The sequence below is a fragment of the Vidua macroura genome, chromosome 9 (genome assembly GCF_024509145.1).
Source record: "Vidua macroura isolate BioBank_ID:100142 chromosome 9, ASM2450914v1, whole genome shotgun sequence".
In the NCBI taxonomy this organism is placed as follows: Eukaryota; Metazoa; Chordata; class Aves; order Passeriformes; family Viduidae; genus Vidua; species Vidua macroura.
The window spans coordinates 28,173,548-28,192,151 of record NC_071579.1 but is presented as its reverse complement, the minus strand read 5'-3'; the positions used below and the strand labels follow the sequence as shown (position 1 = coordinate 28,192,151).

Here is an 18,604-nt window from a genome sequence, read left to right as displayed (position 1 = left end):
CACAACTGCCTGCGTGACAAAGTTCACCCTGATCATCCTGGAAGCCACTGGCACTTGTGTCCATGTTGCCATGAGTCTGAAATAATGCATTTATTGCCTTTCAGTGACTGCAGCTCATTTCTGACGTCCAGCAGAGTCAGTGTCCCCAGATCTCACCAACAGAAGGAGACAGGGGAGCATCACAGTTTCTTCACCCACTTCTCCTCCTCACTCTCAGGGCTGTAAAGCCAGCTCACGGTGGCCATGAGCTCACTGTCCCCACTACTCACCCAGAGGAGTGTGACCTCCCTCAGCCTGTAGCTTGAGTGCTGGAACCCCAAGTTCTTCAGTAACCACCTCTCCACACCCGCTGCCATGCCACAGCCATTTCATTTCTGCCACAGAGGATTGTCACTACCCTGTTGACAGTAAAGGGAGGGCTGAATTCCTTTCCCAGTCTGGCTCTCTGTTTTGACAAGTGATTCTTTTTATAAATCCCAGACAGGGTATCCCTTCAGAGGCAATTGTAAAGCTGGATTTAATGCACATCACAGAGAATACACGGAAGCTCTCGTACATTCTGCAGCACTGGGGGTTTTTTGGTGGCTCTGTGAACGTGCTGACCAGCCACTGACCTTTCCTCCTGATGCAGAGCACAGCCACTGAAGGACAGGACACACTCTGCCATCATCAGTATTCCCAATTTCACTTCACACCCTGCATCTGCTTCCCCTCAAGGTGGTGATGGATCCCACCAGCCACATACAGTAGCTCATCACCAGAGGAGTGAGGCCTTGTGACATGATTGGTATCAGAGCACATGGGATACAGCCCACGTATCCTTGATTCCTGCAGCACCGGTTATTCCTTCTCTTGGTGAAGCCCTTCCCAGTGTGAACAGGGTGGCTGCAGCCTTGAGAGGACAGAGGAAGGCAAGGAAAAAAGAGCAAAGTCATCCCAAGGACTCAGTGTGCTGGGCAGGGTGGACCGATCCACATGGAGAGCTTTCCCCACCATGGATGTTAAACAAGTCCTTCCACACTAGGTCCACCTACACCTAAAATAGCCTCACCAGTCTAACCTTGCCTAAGCTTTCAGTTGGTGTTCCACTTCCCCTGAGAGCTATCTGGCAGTTTCTAAAGTAACTAAAAATGCATTTTCCCTTTTTGATCCACTTCCCAAGGGCCACCCCAGCTGCTGTACCAAACCCTCTGCCCTCCTCCTCTTCAAGCCATCACACATCTCTACTCCTTCACATGAAACATTTGTGAAACCTGAGAAATAGGTCCTGGGCAATAGAAATCCCATTGATAAATATCTTTCCAAAAAACACCCATCTGGAAGCTGATCAATTGGGCACTATCAGGTAAATACAGGGACACCACGTTGCCCTACAGGCTTTTCCTCCGGGATGACTGAACATACTTTGGATTTCTCAGCAGAGGGAGCTTCTCACAAGCAGTTTGAGCACCACCTCCCTCCAGCCCTCAGAAACGCTCCCGTTTCAAACAAGCTTTGCACCAAACCAACGTGCAGGAAAACCGAAGGCAGCTGACTCCTAACCCCGAGTAAACATTGGCTGGTTTGTTTATGGATTTAAGCAGGCTTGCAGTCTTCCCAAAATTCTTCATTAGTTTTCATAACTATTCCTATTAAATGCCTGTCCTTTCAACACCCTGGCACTGCTCAGCAGTGGCTCTGTGGCAGTCAGTACCAGGGCTTTTGCAAGAAAAACTGGGCTTTTAAATGCTTTTCAATGCCTTTCTTTGGTGCCACTGAAGGCCTCTTGATATTTTTCTTATGGAGACAGAACTCTTCAACCTGCTTTTGTGTGCAGCTCAAATGCTCTCTATGTTATGACCACGCAGTGTGGCCAGCAGGATCAGGGCAGAGATTGTCCCCCTGTGCTTGGTGCTGATGAAGCCACACCTGGAATCCTGTGTGTATTTTGGGGTGTCTCATGACAAGAAAGGCATTGAGGGGCTCAGGTGTGTTCAGAGAAGGGCAGCAGAGCTGGGAAAAGGGCTGGAGCACAAGTCTGAGGTTGAGGGAGTGGTGGGGCTCAGCCTGGAGAAAAGGAGGCTCAGAGGGGACCTTCTCAGTCTCTACAACTCCCTGAAATGAGGTTGGAGCCAGGTGGAGGTCGGGGTCTTCTCCCAGGGAACAAGGGACAGGACAAGAGGAAGCAGCCTCGAGTTGTGCCAGGGAGCTTTGGATTGCATATCAGAAACAGTTTCTTCTCATAAAGGGTTATCAAACACTGGAACAGGTTGCACATGGCAGTGGTGGAATTATCATCCCTAAAGGGGTTTAAAAGCTGTGTGGATGTGGCACTTGGGGTGGTGGCCTTGGCAGTGCTGGGGGACACAGTTTGACTGGATGATCTTAGAGGACTTTTCCAGCCTAAACAATTCTATGATTCCGTGACTCTGTGTCCCTTCTCCCTATCTCCTTGGACAAACAGCTGCAACTTTTATCCAAAAGCCTTTGCATGGTTACCACCAAGCCCTGCTGGGTAAGGAACAGAGTCCTGTGCAGGGCTGGCAGGGCTGTCTGGGATGAGCTGTCCCCAAAAGGATGGGGAGCTCTGGCATGGTCAATGCCAGGCCCCGGCTCTGCTCCCAGCACAAGCGTGCGTGGGGTGAGCTCCACCAGAGAGCTGATCCAGGCAGAAAAAAAAAAAAAACTGATTTGAAAAGAAAAATGTTTAATTCTTCAGTCAGATCATTTCTCCAACCTGTTTTACTGAGTGACAGCAGAAGCACTCGTACTGCACAGCATGCCCAGAACAGCATGAGTGGGTGGATGGGATGGCAGGAGAGGGAGGCAGGGAGGAGAGGAAGGGAAAAGGACTGCTTTTTTAAGAAGCACTAACAGCTTAAACACACTTAAAATGTTAATTTAATTGAAGAAATCAAGGATTTTCATCTTACCAAGCTACCAAGAGAACCTTAGCTCTTCCAGCTAGATTTGAAGATGATGTCTTCCTAAGCCTACATAGATCGTTGGATGATGTTTTGCCTAAATAAGTAGAATAACTAGAATTGAAAACCAGCAGCATTTCTAATATCTATCTCCCCTTCCCTCATCCCCTCCTCATTCCTGTGTTTTCTATGCCTGGCATCAGTACCTGCATGAGCAATTTGACCATCATCTGAACGTGGTTCACTCCTCTGCTTTAAAGGAGTTTCACATCACAATCTTTGAGCTCACCTACCACCTTCCTGTTGCCTAGGGCCTTACGAAAATAAGAGCAAAACATGAAAAACATTATAAACACTTGTAATGGTTCTTCATAAAAACTATTTCAAAATAGTATTTACACTGAAGGCATAAATATCCCCATATGAATAAATGATGCTGTTATTCAATAAGCCTAGTGCTTGATCACATTCAGAGAAGTAATAATTATTTAGGTCCTTCAGAGAGGTTAAAATAACCTCTCTTAGAGCATAGGAACCTTCTTTTGCATGAATAATTTCTGTCAGCAGATGAACTGATAAATAAAAGCAGATAACATCAATCAGCTCAGATGTAAGAAGAGCTAGTGAGCAGAAGAGGCACAAGTGCAACAAATATAATTTGGCTATAAATAAATTTAGTCTGGAAATTAGGAGACCCTTTCTAAATATGGGAAATATGGACCCTTTCCAGTCTAGTCCTTCAACAAAAACAGTGGGACAAAACCCAAACAAGCAGTGTGCTAAGATTTCCATCCCTGGAATTGCTCCAGGCCAGGTTGCATTGGGACTTGAGCGAACTGTTCTAATGGAAGGTGGCTCTGCCCATGGCCGAAGGGTTGGGACTGGGTGATCTTTAAGGTACTTCCAACCCAAACCATTCAGTGAATGATTCCATGAAATCCTGAAGTGGGCATATCAAAACAAAGCCTTCCATATGTCTGAAGAGGGCTGAAAGGTGTGGCTGGCCTGCCACAGCTGAGCTCTGAACCTTGATCTGTCTGAAGTTTCCATCTCCCAGCTATCAATCATCCAAAGGACAAGGTCAGCATTTCTCCTGCTGGCAAAGTGGAGTTACCTGTGTGACTCCTGACACTTGTGTCACATCACCATGGCTGTGTCCACATGGAACACCTTGATTCCATGTTCCTCTCTGAACCCAGCGGTGCCATAGCAAAGCTTCTGCCACCCCAGGGTCCCTGACAGCGCTGGCTGTGCCAGGACCTCCCGGGGCTGTCATTGGACTTCTGTCGCTGTCCTCTCAAGCAGCACATCCCTTGAGGGATTTTAACTTCAAAAAAACAAAGCCTCATCTTTCTCACAGACTTTGTTTTTCTTCTGTCACATGGTTCCATAATGGACAGGAGTTTTCTGCCAGGGTTTTAGAGAGCAAGCCACGTTTTGGAGGGAGGTGCCCCCTTCTTTATTCTAGAAATGGAACTGCATGGCACTTTGGAAACTGCACTGCCGGGTTCTCTGGTGCCTACACCACCAGAGGGGTGCACAAGTGAGGGATGCACAGGTGAGAGATGTGGAGGTGTTTTGCTCCCGTCCCCAACCAAAAGGCACCAGGATGCAACCCTTGCTCAGGGGACACTGGTCACCACAGCACCACCAAGGGCCTGTCCTCCACCCCGACTGCGGGATCCCCTCTGCCTCAGCCCTTGTCCTCTGCCCTGTATCCCACTCAGCCCCTGTCTCAGGACGAGTCCCAGCCCTGCCCGGGGGTCTGAGCCTGTCCCGGTCCCTATTCCCAGCCCTGCCCGGGGGTCTGAGCCTGTCCCGGTCCCCATTCCCAGCCCTGCCCGGGGGTCTGAGCCTGTCCCGGTCCCCATTCCCAGCCCTGCCCGGGGGTCTCAGCCTGTCCCGGTCCCCATTCCCAGCCCTGCCCGGGGTCTGAGCCGAGTCCCCCTCAGTCCCCAGGCGGTGACACCCTCGCCGCGGGGGGGGCCCGGTGGCCGCGGCGATGAGGGGGAGCGCGGGGCCGGCCGCGCGCAGCCAATCGGCGCCCTCAGCGCCTGGTCCGATCTCCGCGGAGCTCTCCGATTGGCCGTCGCCCTCCCCTCGCCTCACGCCTCGGCCAATGGGGGCGGAGGGGCGTGGCCCTGGCGGCGAGCGCGCGAGCGGCGGGCGCGGCATGGCGGGGTCCCATAAGGGAGCGCGGCCGTGATGGAGCGCGAGCGGGCGGTGGGTGTCATGTCGGCGCTGTGGTCGGTGGGCGCGGGGCTGCTGCTCCTGCTGCTCTGGGTGCGGCACCGCGGGCTGGAGACCGTGCTGGTGCACCACCGCTGGGTCTTCGTCTGCTTCTTCCTCATGCCGCTCTCCATCCTCTTCGACATCTACTACCATCTGCGCGCATGGGCCGTCTGGCGCCTCCACAGCGCCCCGCGGCAGCACGCCCAGCGCGTCCGGCACATCCAAGAGCAGGTGAGGCTCGGCCGGACCGCGGCACCCCGGGGGTACCGCGGCTTTGCGAGGGGACAGCGGGTCCTTGTCCCGCGTTCTGTCATCCCGCCATCCCCCCGCCCCGCCTCACGCCATTCCGCACCCGGGGCAAAGTCCAGCCGGAGCGGGGAAAAGCAAAGGAATAAACGCCAGCGGGCCTTTCAGCCCCGTGCGGGATTCTTGTCCCGCTGGAACTCCTGTGGAACTCCCTCCCTGCGGCCGCTGGCACCGCGGTGTCCTCAGGGATGTGCTGTGGGCCGGGCAGGACACGCACCAGGCTCAGGGACACGCGTGTGTGCAGCGTGGACACAGCGGGCTGAACCGCAGGCTCAGAAGCGCCTTCGGATTCCACTCACACCCTGCTGCTCGGCACCGCCGGTTCCAGGCGGTGCTTCACGGGCAGATTAAACTTTTCCTCCACCCAGAAATGCAGATGTCTGTAGTGATTCTGTGCTCTCTGGTATTTGTGGTAATTCTGTCACGTCCGCTTCTGTTTCCTGCCTTGCCTCTCACATCGCAGATACAGATGGATATTCATGTGCACGGCGTTATTCTCGGAGGGGTTGGGATTGTTGACTGGGGGTTTTTTACCAGCTGTAGTAGCAACTCGGCTTTGGGGAAGATGCAGTTGTTTGTTCTCTGGGTGTTAACTGTGGCTTTGCAGAATTCGTGGCTCATATGTATGGCTTGCACATTTTCCTTCCCAACTTTTTGTAGAATCCTAGGAGGCTTTGGGTTGGAAGGGACCTTAAAAATAATCTCATTCCAATCCCACCCTGCCATGGGCAGGAGCATCTTCCACTAGACCGGGTTGCTCAAGGTTGCTTCCACTAGACCTGGTTTTCTCTCTTTGCCTGGACATTCGGAGGCTCAGGCCACTTTTTGTGTGTTTTGGATTAGAACTAAGATTATAACAGCAATAATACCTCCGTAAGAAGAGGGTTTTTTTAAACTCTGTTAGTCTCTTGTTATCTTTCTGAATCCTTCCCCAAAAAGAAAACCCTAGAGCTACAGCATATTAGAAACGTACCCTCTACATAACTGTACCACTCTGGTCATACTTTGTTTAGAAGTTCAGAGGTCTGCAAAGAGGCTTCCAAAGTGTGGAATTTGGCTGACAGTTGTTGGCTCTTGCAGGTCCGGGAATGGAAGAAGGAAGGCAGCAAGAGGTACATGTGCACGGGCCGGCCCGGCTGGCTGACGGTGTCACTCCGTGTTGGGAAGTACAAGAAGACTCACAAGAACATCATGATCAATTTAATGGATGTTCTGGAAGTAGACAGTGAAAGACAGGTAACAAATCCCACCACAAAGCATTCACTATGATGGATTTTATAGTTTTCTTCACAATACTCGGAGCTGAAGGGATTAGATTCCACAAAGAACAAAATTTTGTAGCAGACCTATCACATTTCAAGGGTTTGCATTGTGGGCTTGGATCGTTCTAGCTGAAAAACCCAGCATATGGAATTGCTTGGCTTTTATGTGCTGAAGTCTAAAAGACCAGATTGATTTATGGGTTTGGGCACTGAGCAACAAGATGTTGAGGCAGAGGAGGAATCACTAAGCAGTTCCCACTATTTTTAGTAATTCTCTTAGGAAAGTGAGTCTCTGAGTTCTGATAACAGATGGAAGTGTATCCGGTTAGCCATGTTTTGTTATCATTAATGCTGAACTCTTAATGTGTGTTTGTTGAGAACTTGGGGGTGGGGTTTTTTTGGTTTTTTTTTCATTTTTTGCATTTTAGGTTGTTCGTGTGGAGCCTTTGGTGTCCATGGGCCAGCTGACTGCATACCTGAATCCCATGGGCTGGACTATTCCTGTGGTACCAGAGCTTGATGATCTCACAGTAGGTAAGGATTGCTGATGACAAGAGACTCACTGATTTTGCTGCACTTTCATTAGGGTTTTTTATGCAGTAAAACATTGCATTGTTTTAAAGGTTCTAGAAATACTCTGTTGAGCCTTATGTTCTTCGTGGTATTTATGTTACAAGCACTTTTTTTTTAATAGTCTTAAAAGAGCTTATAAAGTGGAGGTTTGCTCTCATAAATCACCCACACTTTGGAGTGTGTTTCATTTGATTTGTTGTGTGCTCTCTTGATAAGGTGGCCTGATCATGGGAACTGGCATTGAGTCTTCATCCCATATCTATGGACTTTTTCAGCACACCTGTGTGGCCTATGAACTTGTTCTTGCTGATGGAAGCCTTGTGAGATGTTCACCAGTAAGACAAAATGTTACTTTGCTATCATTTACAATGTCATTGACAGTTATTGGTGTGGATATATGATTTAGTATGACATACATACTTTTTGCAGACTGAAAACTCAGACCTATTCTATGCAGTGCCTTGGTCTTGTGGTACTCTGGGTTTCCTGGTTGCAGCAGAAATAAAAATGATTCCTGCCAAGAAATATGTCAAAATACATTACAAGCCAGTAAGAGGACTGCAGAAGATTTGTGAGAAGTTCACTGAAGAGTCTAAGAAAAAGGAGAATAGTTTTGTGGAAGGCCTTATGTATTCCTTGGATGAGGCAGTCATCATGACAGGAGTCTTGACTGATGAAGCTGAGCAAAGCAAGGTAACTAAAGGGAAGTTACTCACAATAAAAAAAATACTCCCAAGGTCTAACTGAAGCTGTACTATAATAAAACCATTATAGAATTGGAACAATCTCTTAACATAGGATTAAAGTTTGTATCAGTCCATTAGAATATTTTAATTCCTACTATGACAGAATCTGTTCTCTAAATCTCTTTTATTGGTAAGAAATGACCCACTGATTTCATTGTTCTGAGGAGGAGGAAGAGAAGGATCTCTTCTCATGGACTGAACAATGTTGTCTTGAACTGCAGTTATTCAGAGTAACTCTCTTCCCAGCAAGCTTTTAATTCTGTTAATGTTAATAAAAACACATCAGGGGCATGCACACGAAGGTCATGCTAAATGTTCATGCAACCCTCCACCTGATGTTTCCTCTCTGCCATGTGAGGTTTTGGATTAATGGTGGGTTTAGAGATTGGCATTTTAGGAATTCAGTTCTGTCACATTTGTGGGTTCTTAAATAGCTTGTCAGTGGCAAGCCTTACTTAAACCTTAATGGCAAGAAAGCTAAGAAGGAGCCTTGCAAGTGGGGTGAAGGCTCCCTGGATGTCTTGTGACAGTCTTACTCAGAGGGTATAACACAGATTCTTCCCAGGAAAGGAATGTGGGGACATACTCTGTTGTCTAGCAAGGTGTAACTTACCTAATGAATTCATGTTTTCTCGTAGATAAACAGAATTGGCAACTACTACAAGCCGTGGTTCTTTAAGCATGTGGAGAAGTATTTGAAAGCTGACAGGACTGGAGTGGAATACATTCCTTCCCGACATTATTACCACAGACATACTCGCAGTATCTTCTGGGAGCTCCAAGTAAGACCAGTTCCAAAATTCAGATATATCTGCAGGAAGGTACTCTGCCCTTTCACAGTGTAGGTACAATGTACCTTCTTCCCCTTGGCAGCAACTTCTGTCTTTAATGGCAGAAAAAAATGGCAGAGTTTTTGGCAAATTTACAAGTCCTGTATTTGGGTGCAGCAAATCCAAAGACACTTCTTGGCACATAAGGTGTTATATCAGAACCTCCTAATTTTTGGTTTAGTGGTTTCCTGAATTTAGACCTTAAGTATGTATTTCAGCAATAAATTTTTGTACCTACTGAGTGATTTCCAAATTCAGATGGTGGAAAAAACATGAATGTGAAATTCTGGCTGTTAAACTGCCCCACCTAAAGTAATTATGTCGTCAGATCATTACTTAGAATTTCGTAAATGTGTTTGTCATGTGTACTTACACAAAACTTGATTTGACATTCTGAAATATTCCTATTACTACATTTGAATCTCTGGAGTGAAGTGCCATATCCTTCCAGCTCCTGCAGAAGGTAAAAACAGCAGTTGGCTGTGTGGGTGGTAATTAAAATCATACAGCTTTAAAATGCTATTCAGAAATTTGGTTATTCTTGCAAAACATCTGTAAAGTTAGCTCCTTGTGCACTCATCCCTTGGATGTTGCAAGATAATAAATAGCCTGTTGCTCTCTGAATTTTATTTTCTTGAAATTATTTGGGGCTGGGTATGTTGTGATTCATACAGCTGAAAATCAGTGGTAACCAGAGGAGGCTTGGGGCAAGGCTCTGTAGCCAAGTGCAGTCCAGGCCCCTCTAATTTGCTAATTTGTGTTTCAGTACTTCAGCAAAATATCACCAATTAAATTTATTGAAAATCTGGCTTAATATTGCCCTGAGGGCTCTAAAGTGTTCTTTTGATCCACTTACACATTCTGGAGTCAAACTCTTTTCCTTTCCTCTTTGAAGGATATCATTCCTTTTGGCAATAACCCCGTGTTCCGTTACCTGTTTGGCTGGATGGTCCCCCCAAAAATCTCTCTGTTGAAGCTCACCCAAGGAGAAGCCATTCGGAAGCTGTACGAGCAGCACCACGTTGTGCAGGACATGCTGGTGCCAATGAAGAGCCTTGAAAAATCAATCCAGACCTTCCACGTTGACCTGAATGTAAGAACTCATCTCCCAGCAAATCTTGGGTTGTTTGTGATAGGGAATGTGACTGTTGATGCTAAGACATAATATCCTGCTTGTGCAAAAGGTCATTACTGTGTCCTGGAGAGTGCTGTGCTTTGTGAGTCCATGATGCAAGGCTGCAGCAGAAATAAACACAGCTTTCTGAAAAAGAGAAGCATTACATAAAAGATTTGAGCTTTGGTAGAAGCTGACACTTCTAAAAGATTTTATCGCTTACTAAAATTTGAACTTCATCTAAAGTGATTGGTGGTCTCACCAAAGACCAACTGTGGAGCTTCATTTCCTTTTCTTGCTTTTATTTCTGAATTTATTTTAGTTAGTGTAGAATTTCAATTTTGATCATTTCAGTTTTGGACTGACCTGGAAAAGAAAACACTTCCTTCTCATTTTGCTCACAATGTTCATTCAGTTGTTGCTTTGAGGTCAGGGTGGTTTATTTGTGGGTATTTTTGGGGTTTTTTTCCTTTTTACTTTCAAATGTTTAAAGGGAGGAGATGTAATTCTAGGAGGACTATTTGTGTTACAGTCTGTTCAATCTATTTGTGTTCTAGTCATTAAAAACAACACCAGGACAGCTGAGAAGGAAGAGCTGAAAGCAAAAGTTTCAGTCCAAGATTGGCAGAAAGTTCTCTTAGCTCTTTATTTTGCCACATTTATTAAAGAGCTTAAAGGATGATTGTGTTAAAAAATAAGTGATACAGTGTTTTCCTGCCCCTGCAGGTGTACCCTATTTGGTTATGTCCTTTCATATTGCCCAACGATCCTGGTATGGTCCATCCCAAAGGAAATGAAACCGAGCTCTACGTGGATATAGGAGCTTATGGAGAGCCCAAAAGCAAACAGTTTGAAGCCAGGGCCTCAATGAGGCAAATGGAAAAGTTTGTAAGAAGTGTGCACGGGTAAGGACCCCACTCCTCAGAATAGTGATAATGTCATATCATTCACACCCATGTGGTTTAATCACAGTTATTTACCCTACAGAACTTTAATATTGCATTAACAACCACAATAATTGAAAACAAATTTAAATTTCTAATTTTGGTGAGTTTTAAATATGATTTCACATTATTATTTGATTGCAAAACCTACCAAACAAAAGGACACACTGGCTGAAGTTCTTGCAGTGTAGCTGGGAGCTGGGTCACTTCAGGTCACCTTTCAGCTCCAGGCTGCTCTGGGAGTAGAGTCTGCTGCTACAAAATACATCTTTGGATTCCAAGGATCATCGTTCAGGAATCCCAAAAGTTTGGAGAGCTTCCCTGCCTGCCCTTGGGACTGTTCTCCCTGCAGTCCTTGCAGCATCATGGAGCGGCTCTGCCCCGTCCTTGCACCAGGATGTCCTTGCCCAGGGGGCCAGCCTTGGCTGTCCCTGCAGTCAGTCCCTGTGTGCTGCTGGCATTCTTTCCTCCCTCAAAACTTGTGCTCCAGAGCTTCCTTTTCCCTGCCTGGGTTCTGATTACACAGGACCACAGTGGGCGTGAGGCATGTGCCCACCATCTGTCACGGACTCGAGCCAGCCTAATTTGCTGGAGCGGTGTCAGTGGAGAAGCAGCCACAGGCTGGTTTCTCAGGAACAAAAAGCAACTACATGGTATTTTTACACCATCAGTCTAATTTATCCCCATTTCTGTTTTGACCTACTTCTCAATCTAACAGTGATCGTGTCCCATGTGGCTGAGCAATAATGGCAAGGCTGCTTCGAGATGATTTGGGGACTGCAAATGAATTTGAGCTGCAAGAAGTGATTTGCCAGAGAACAAAGCAACCCAAAGTTAATTTTAAGCTTTTTTTTTTCATTAACTTGAAATTAAGATTTTAATTTAAAGCTCTTTACTGACAAAGTTTGGTCTGTTTTCTACCTGTCACTGGGAAATGAGCAATGGATAAATGCTTAATCTTCCCGTTTCATAATCACACAAAACAATAGAGCTCCTATGTTAGGTTGTGTTTTGCTGCTCTACTCTGCTGGTAGCTGCAGCTTAGAGAGCACACTGTGGAAGTGAGGAGGAGTCCACAGCTGAAGAAGGATTTAACTTGTAAATGAACCTTTGTTACACCATGCTTTGTTTACACTATGAATTTATCTTCTTGGCCTGGTCTCATTTTGCCTTCCTAGTTCTATTCTTAATGTCCAGAGAAATGAAAAAGTCAAAGCATGTATTGTTACAGCTGTCTTGAATGGATATTGTAATGCAGGCAAATACGAGATTCTATGACTGGACCTACATGGATCCTAAGAAAATAGGCAGAAAAAAACACTAAATCCACAAAACATAATTGGCTGAGTGTCCCAGCATAATCCACGTGAGCTGTGTATTTGCTTGTTTTTAAAAAGCATTGTTGATGGTTTTAAGTATTTGCTATTCATAGCTTGCACTGAATCTCTTCTTTTTCCCTTCTCTCCAGTTTCCAGATGCTGTATGCAGATTGTTACATGACCCGTGAGGAGTTCTGGGATATGTTTGATGGCTCGTTGTACCACAAGCTGAGGGAGGAGATGAATTGCAAGGATGCCTTTCCAGAAGTGTATGACAAAATCTGCAAAGCTGCAAGGCACTGAGCCTGGCTGAGCTCACCAAGCAATCAGGGAAAGAGGAATTTACCTATAGCTAGTCAGTATATCCTTTTAAGAAAAAAAAAGCTTTATTGCTCTCCAAATAAGCTCATTCTTATTGATGTTTAAAGGTATGAATTCCTGCTTTACACATTTATGTTTAGTATTTCTTCATATGTTTTAAAACCAGTTTTCCAAACTCAGAGTGATTGTTTTTAAGAAATCTGAAGTGCTAGCCTTTGTATCTAATGTAGTGACATAGGTGAGTTCACCTATTTCCAAGCAGAAGAAAAATAACGGGAATGGATGAAGACACTGGAGTTACACCAGCTGTGTAGCACAGCTGTATTTAACATGACTGCTGAAAACAGGAGGGAGGGCTCAGAAATAGGTGCCAAAGCTGAACACATTGTCTAATTAATCATGTTGTTAAAAACACTTGCCTCCAGTCAGTGTCCTGGAGCAGCTCTGCAGTGGCTCATCCACACTCCATCCTCCTCCAGCTGCATGATGGTGGTGCTGGGCTGCTCACGTTGTCCTGCAGGACAGCTGAGCTCCCCAGGCGTGGCTTCTGCTGGAAAAACTGAGCACTGAGGTGTGAAGATGCTTTTTACTTGTGCCTATCAGATTTGTACTGATTTTGATTATGAAGTGTGAATGGATGTAGGGTTTTTTAGGTGTTTTGTAGTTGGCCAACAGTGCATTGGTTTTTTGCCCCAAAGTATCAATGTTCTGGCTTCATAGACCACTGAAAAAAATTGCTGCTATTTTATATAGCCAAATTTTAATTTCTTTGTGGGTCAGTTTGTTTGGGTTTCTGGTTTTTTTGGGTTGTTTGGCTTAATTTTAGTGCCTTATAAGTACTCAGTTGGAGGAAGATATGACTCATCTCAGATTGTTCTGTCCTGGCCTATGGGAGAAGGAAGTCAAGGCTGTATTTATCTGAGGTTTGTTAGAGCAAGAGGCTGTGGATAAGAACTGTTGATGTGAATCTTGATACACACAGGCTTTGGTTCTGACTTGAGTGACATTTTTGCTTTTCATTTTAGCTGGGTTAGGTTGATAGGCTTTGTAAAAGGACTGTTTCAATCACCTGGAGAGGAAATAACAGCAAGTACTGTTAGTTCCCTCTACTGCTGCTCGCAGGTGAAAATGGCACAGTCGTGGACTTGATACACTTGAGTGTAGAAGCGTGATGTTTTGACCCTGTAGCCAGAATCAGGGTTCCAAACCAAGCCTGTGTCTTGTCCAAGCAGTACTGAAAATTGTTACTTGAAACCTTACTGAGCCTGATGGAAAAGAAAGTAATTTTCTTGAGGCTTGTGTAGGGGGTAACATGGAGAACTTCTCAAACAGTTACCAGTGGGAGGTGTAATTTTATTATGCGTGCTAAACCAATGATTTTATTTATTGATAGATGGATGTTCAAAGTCCAGATGAAACCAATGATAAAGCAGTAGCAGGAATAAGCTTGGGCTGTAACTCAGTGATGCACACTTTGTGCAAGTAAGGTACCCCTTCAAATCCTGCACAGGGGCAGCATTCCATGGGGAGACACAGCTAGTGCAGAGTGTCCTCAGTGCTGCCCAGGCCGTGGAGCTGTGTCAGTGATCCAGGAGGGCCTGCCACACCTCCTGGCTGCACCAGGGGTACACAGGAAGGCAAGTGTTGATTCTCAGGGTGTGACCTGCCTTCCTGCCCCCACGAGGGAATTATCCCTGGGGTGAAGCCACGATTAGCCCAGTGCTTGTATAGTCTGCACAGAGCAAGAATGGTTTGGTTAGCTTTGAAAGGGCAATGCTAAAACAGCTAGAGGATATGCAAATACTTCTACTTAGGCTGTGTTTCACTTATGTACTGATGATCTTTAGGTATGCACTGTGTTTGTTTTTTCACTCCTTAATTTATTGGCAAACTTTGTATGCTGTGATTGGGTACTGCACTGTATCAGTCACATACATGCACACATATCATTGCTGTTGCTCTTGGTTTTTGGTTGTTGAAAATAAAGCTCTGGCCGGCGTACTGTTCCAAGGAGTGGCTTTTTAATGAGTGCTTGCTTGCTTGCTTTTCAACAGCTGTTTATCATTTCTCTTGTGCTTCTTGTGCCATTCCACATGGCCAGTAATTACTGAGAAAAGTCTGGGTAAGAGACCCCAAGGCATTGTGAGGGAGGTGGTGGGAGGTGATGTTTGCAGGAGTGTCTTTGAAGTCTGTGAATCTTCACTTACCTTTTCCCCAGGACACACCTGCAATAAAAGAAACACCTCATAGCTGAGCCTTTAACCCTTCACTTACGCCCCACTAGCTCCACACAGCTTCATGATGCCAATTGTCCCGATTTTTTTTACACACACCACTTCCTTCTTTCCCTGTGACATTTTGTCCAAGGAGGACAAACTCCTACTTTGCATTTACGTGCTACCCATTGACAGTGGGTAGTTACTTCATTCTTCTCATTTCATGCTAATAAATCTAATCCCTGCCTTGAATGAGCAGCCAAAAGTGAAATGGAAGACTTGGTGCACTCTTCAGCCTGAGGAGTTTCACACCCACGTCTTCTGTCTCCTTGATAAATGTCTTCATGCAGCTCTGTAGGCTTGGTAGGAGGCGTTCCTGCCCCTCCCTGCTCACAGCTGGTACACCTTCTCCCAGGGTGTATGCTGCTCTTTTCCCAGGGAGAAAGCCAGACTGCCAAGTGCCTCAGCCCTGGTGAAGCTGCAGTTGAGGTGCCAAAGCCCTTCCGTGCTGGCCTTGGCTTAGGCTGCATTTCATAACCCTCCTTTGTTGCCCCAGCAGCATTTCTGTACCCTCCCTCGCCCACATCACTGCTCAGGCATTTCCCTTCAGAGACCTCCTAGGCATTTCCCTTCAGAGCCCTCCTCCTTTGGAACAATAGCCAGGATTTCCTTAAATCGCTGCAGTTTTACCTGTGTTCCATTATCTCCCCCTACCAAATGATAATTGCAGATTAATTAGCATACTTAATCAGGCACAACTAACGTGTAATTACACCTAGATTTAATTATTCCTGTCTGGTCTAAACACTTGTACAAGACCTGATAAACTTAACTCTAGAAGAACCAACCTGCTCCCAGTACCTTTTTATGGCCAGCTGTTGTTGCTACTGACATTTTCTGCTCATCTCACTTTCTGCACTGCCTCCAGGTTTTCATTCCCTGCTTATCTTTGCTATGGTAGCACTTTTATAGACCCACTTCTCTGTGGAGTTGTGGTGGGCCTGGAGCTACTCAGGCGTGGTAACATCACCCAGAACAGGTATGTGCAACTCCTCTAAGTAGCAGCAGAGTTTGAAAGTATGTGTTTAACCCTGAGTGAGCTGCATGTGCCATCACAGCTTCCTTGGGAGGATGTGCAGGATCTGGCATCCTCTTCTCATGTACGTAATTTCTCTAAAGTCCCAGCTGAAAGTAGTTCATTACTGCTCACTTGCAGTGTCATTGCCCCCCTCCTTTAAGTCTCCGTGTTCAGCCAGGCAGAGGGAGGACAGGGAATCCCCTCTGTCATGCTTCCTGTCGTCCCCATCTATCCCAGGGAAGGCATGATACAATTCCAGCACTTTGTCTCTCCTGTCCTTTGCTCCTGGGCCTCCCCAGCTCCCATCAGCCACTGTCCTGTGAATTGCAGGCTCCTGGCTGCTCCCGAGGTTCCCCCAGTTTGAGAAACCCCCTGAGCAGCAGGCTGATTGTGCCAGCAGCAGAGCCACTCACCTCAGCAAGTGATACAGCAACAGTGGCACATCTTAACCAAAGGGAGGCCACGCTGCAGGGAGGGAGGAGGGCACAGTACCCAGTGAGAGCCCCACCACTCTCCTCCAGGAGCAGCTCTGGCCACAGCAGGCCATGAAGAGTTGATTATCCCTGCAGGCTTGAGCTTGCTCACCAGTCACCTCCTGCCAGCTGCAGTGAAGGGCAGCAGTGTCACAACCTCCCCACTCAAGTGTAATCTGAAAGTTCCCCACCAATTACGAAGATGTCTTGACCTCTTTCAAGCTGCCTGTTCCTCACTCAGCTGGATAAAGGAGAGAAGCCATGTGGATTCCTGCTGATCATCCCTAGCCAAGGTGGACTGTTTCACACTAAAGCTTTCCCTGTCTGCTTTGAGCCCTTTAGGCTTTGTTCTGGTTCTCCATGGGGAAGCTGCCAAGATGAATACAGCTCCAGGAATGGGTACTGGGGGAAGGGCTCCTACCTGCACTGGCTCTGCAATGTGCTGCTGATGCTGCTAGAGGAAAAACTGGCTTTTAAGCAGCAGAGTATGACTTTTTGGAGGATACAAGGAGCTCCTGGCACCTAAAAGGAACCCAGCTGCCCTCATCCATGAAGTGCCTCCGCTTGCTTGCAGGTGAAACAGAGCAAAACTAATGGGAAGGGTTGTCCAAGCATCCCTTGAAAAGGGCAAAGGCCTGAGGATGCAGGCAGAGGTAATGTGGGCACTGCTGAGCTCCTGCCAGGCTCACCTGCCTGTGGGCAGCGTGTGCTCCCTGCTGGGTGCTCAGCACACCCTGTGCTTCCACCCCAGGCTGCTCCCAGCTTGAGCTGCGTGTCCTGGACCGTCCTGTGCAAAAAGCCCCTGTGCAAGGAGCTGCTTCCCAGCAGGCACAGACAGTCTGGGAGGTGAGAAGAGCTACACCAGTGAGTCCAGCTGCCCCCACACATCCAGCTCTCACCTGGCTGCCCATGTCCCCAGGACTGCCTGCAGCCACATGCTGACAGCTCTGGTCCCCAAGGACCATGGGGATGGTGGCAGCCCTTGCCATGGCAACCATCACCGTGGCACCCAGCATCTCCATTCCCCAAGGAATGTCCCCTCCCCTGTGCAGGCAGGGCTGGAAAACAGCAGGGAAAACACAAAGTGTTGTCTGCTCAGGAGGAGCTGTCTGGAAGCACCCGAGGGTTACCCCAGGGGGAGCACTGCACCCTGGGTAGCTGCCAGAGCACAGGGGCTGTGCAGTAATTTTATATTCCCCAGCTACTCCCCAGGGGGCAAATCAAAGGCAGGACCTGGAACCACCACTCCACTGGGCATGAAAACACTGTCCAGCAGTTACAGTAATATCACTGGAGGGGATCAGATCAGTGAGCCAAGGGTGTGAGCAGCACTGAGGGCTCACGGGCCCTACAAGCTGTGTAGGAGCCTGTCCACGGGCGGATGGGATGCGCCACCACTCTGTGCCCACCCCAAGCCCAAACTGCAAATCCTCTGCAGGATGGAGAGAGGTTTGACCACTGAATGACTTGGCCTCTCACCTGCCCTGACTTCTTTTCCCTAGCCCTGTCCTGGTGCTACCTGGGGGCGCTGCTGGAAAGGGAAGAACCATTTTCCACCAGCCCAGTGGCTACTCTCAACACTGACCCCTTGATCTCTTTGGTGCTGTGCCAGGCACTGATTCAAGACAGCTGCTATTGCCTGCTTGGTCTTTCATTTATCTTCTCCCCATCCTCAGCATTTTTCCTCCCGGAAATCCCTCGGGGCAAAGAGGGAGGCCCCAGACAGGAGCTGAGCCCCTCCTGTGCAGGGCTCGCCCCTCTCAGGCCACTCTTTTGGCCCCAGTGCCATAAATCAGCCCCAGCAAAGCAGCAGGGGAGCAGTTTGGTGAAAGGCTGCAGGGACAGCAGTACCTTTATTAGGTTCCCCCAGCACAGCTGGAAAAAATAAGGAGCCCAGACAGGCTTTCAGGCACATAACCCCAGAGCTGAGCCCTGCATTCAGTCCTGTCTGCTGATTTAATAAGAGATCAGCTTTCCCCACAGACCACATCTCCTGTGTAGCCTTAAACCCTCCTGGTTAAAACACTGCCCCGGAGAATCAATCCAAGATGGTTTTGTCCCTTTGATCAGCACAGCAGGTAATAAGTCACCGATGGAAATGTGTTTCACTTCTCTGGCTCCAGCACTAGAAATGGAGACAACCCCTCTGTCCTGGACTGCCTGGTGAAAATCTCACAGTTCCTGGGCACGCAGGAGGGGATGGACAAAGGGGTTTGCAGTGTGGCTCTGGAGGTCCCCAGGGACACACAGCAGCACCTGGCTGTCCAAGGTGTGAGCAAATTCCCTT

The 18,604-nt window shown here is 47.5% G+C and overlaps 1 protein-coding gene across 1 annotated transcript; it reads left to right on the top strand.

The window, feature by feature from the left end:
- Positions 1-5,070: 5,070 nt before the first annotated feature.
- On the top strand, positions 5,071-14,556 carry DHCR24 (24-dehydrocholesterol reductase). The gene is made up of 9 exons (XM_053985165.1): positions 5,071-5,366; positions 6,522-6,677; positions 7,132-7,237; positions 7,493-7,611; positions 7,706-7,969; positions 8,661-8,804; positions 9,748-9,945; positions 10,693-10,871; positions 12,379-14,556. The coding sequence occupies exons 1-9, from the start codon at positions 5,109-5,111 to the stop codon at positions 12,530-12,532; spliced, it is 1,578 nt and encodes a 525-aa protein (XP_053841140.1). The 5' UTR covers positions 5,071-5,108; the 3' UTR covers positions 12,533-14,556.
- Positions 14,557-18,604: the final 4,048 nt, after the last annotated feature.

Bases quoted from the DNA above. Each gene is read 5' to 3' on its own strand.
- DHCR24 (XM_053985165.1), top strand. From the start codon at position 5,109: ATGGAGCGCGAGCGGGCGGTGGGTGTCATGTCGGCGCTGTGGTCGGTG. The intron at 6,678-7,131 runs GTAACAAATCCC...TTTGCATTTTAG, and splicing joins AAGTAGACAGTGAAAGACAG to GTTGTTCGTGTGGAGCCTTT. The intron at 7,238-7,492 runs GTAAGGATTGCT...TCTCTTGATAAG, and splicing joins GCTTGATGATCTCACAGTAG to GTGGCCTGATCATGGGAACT.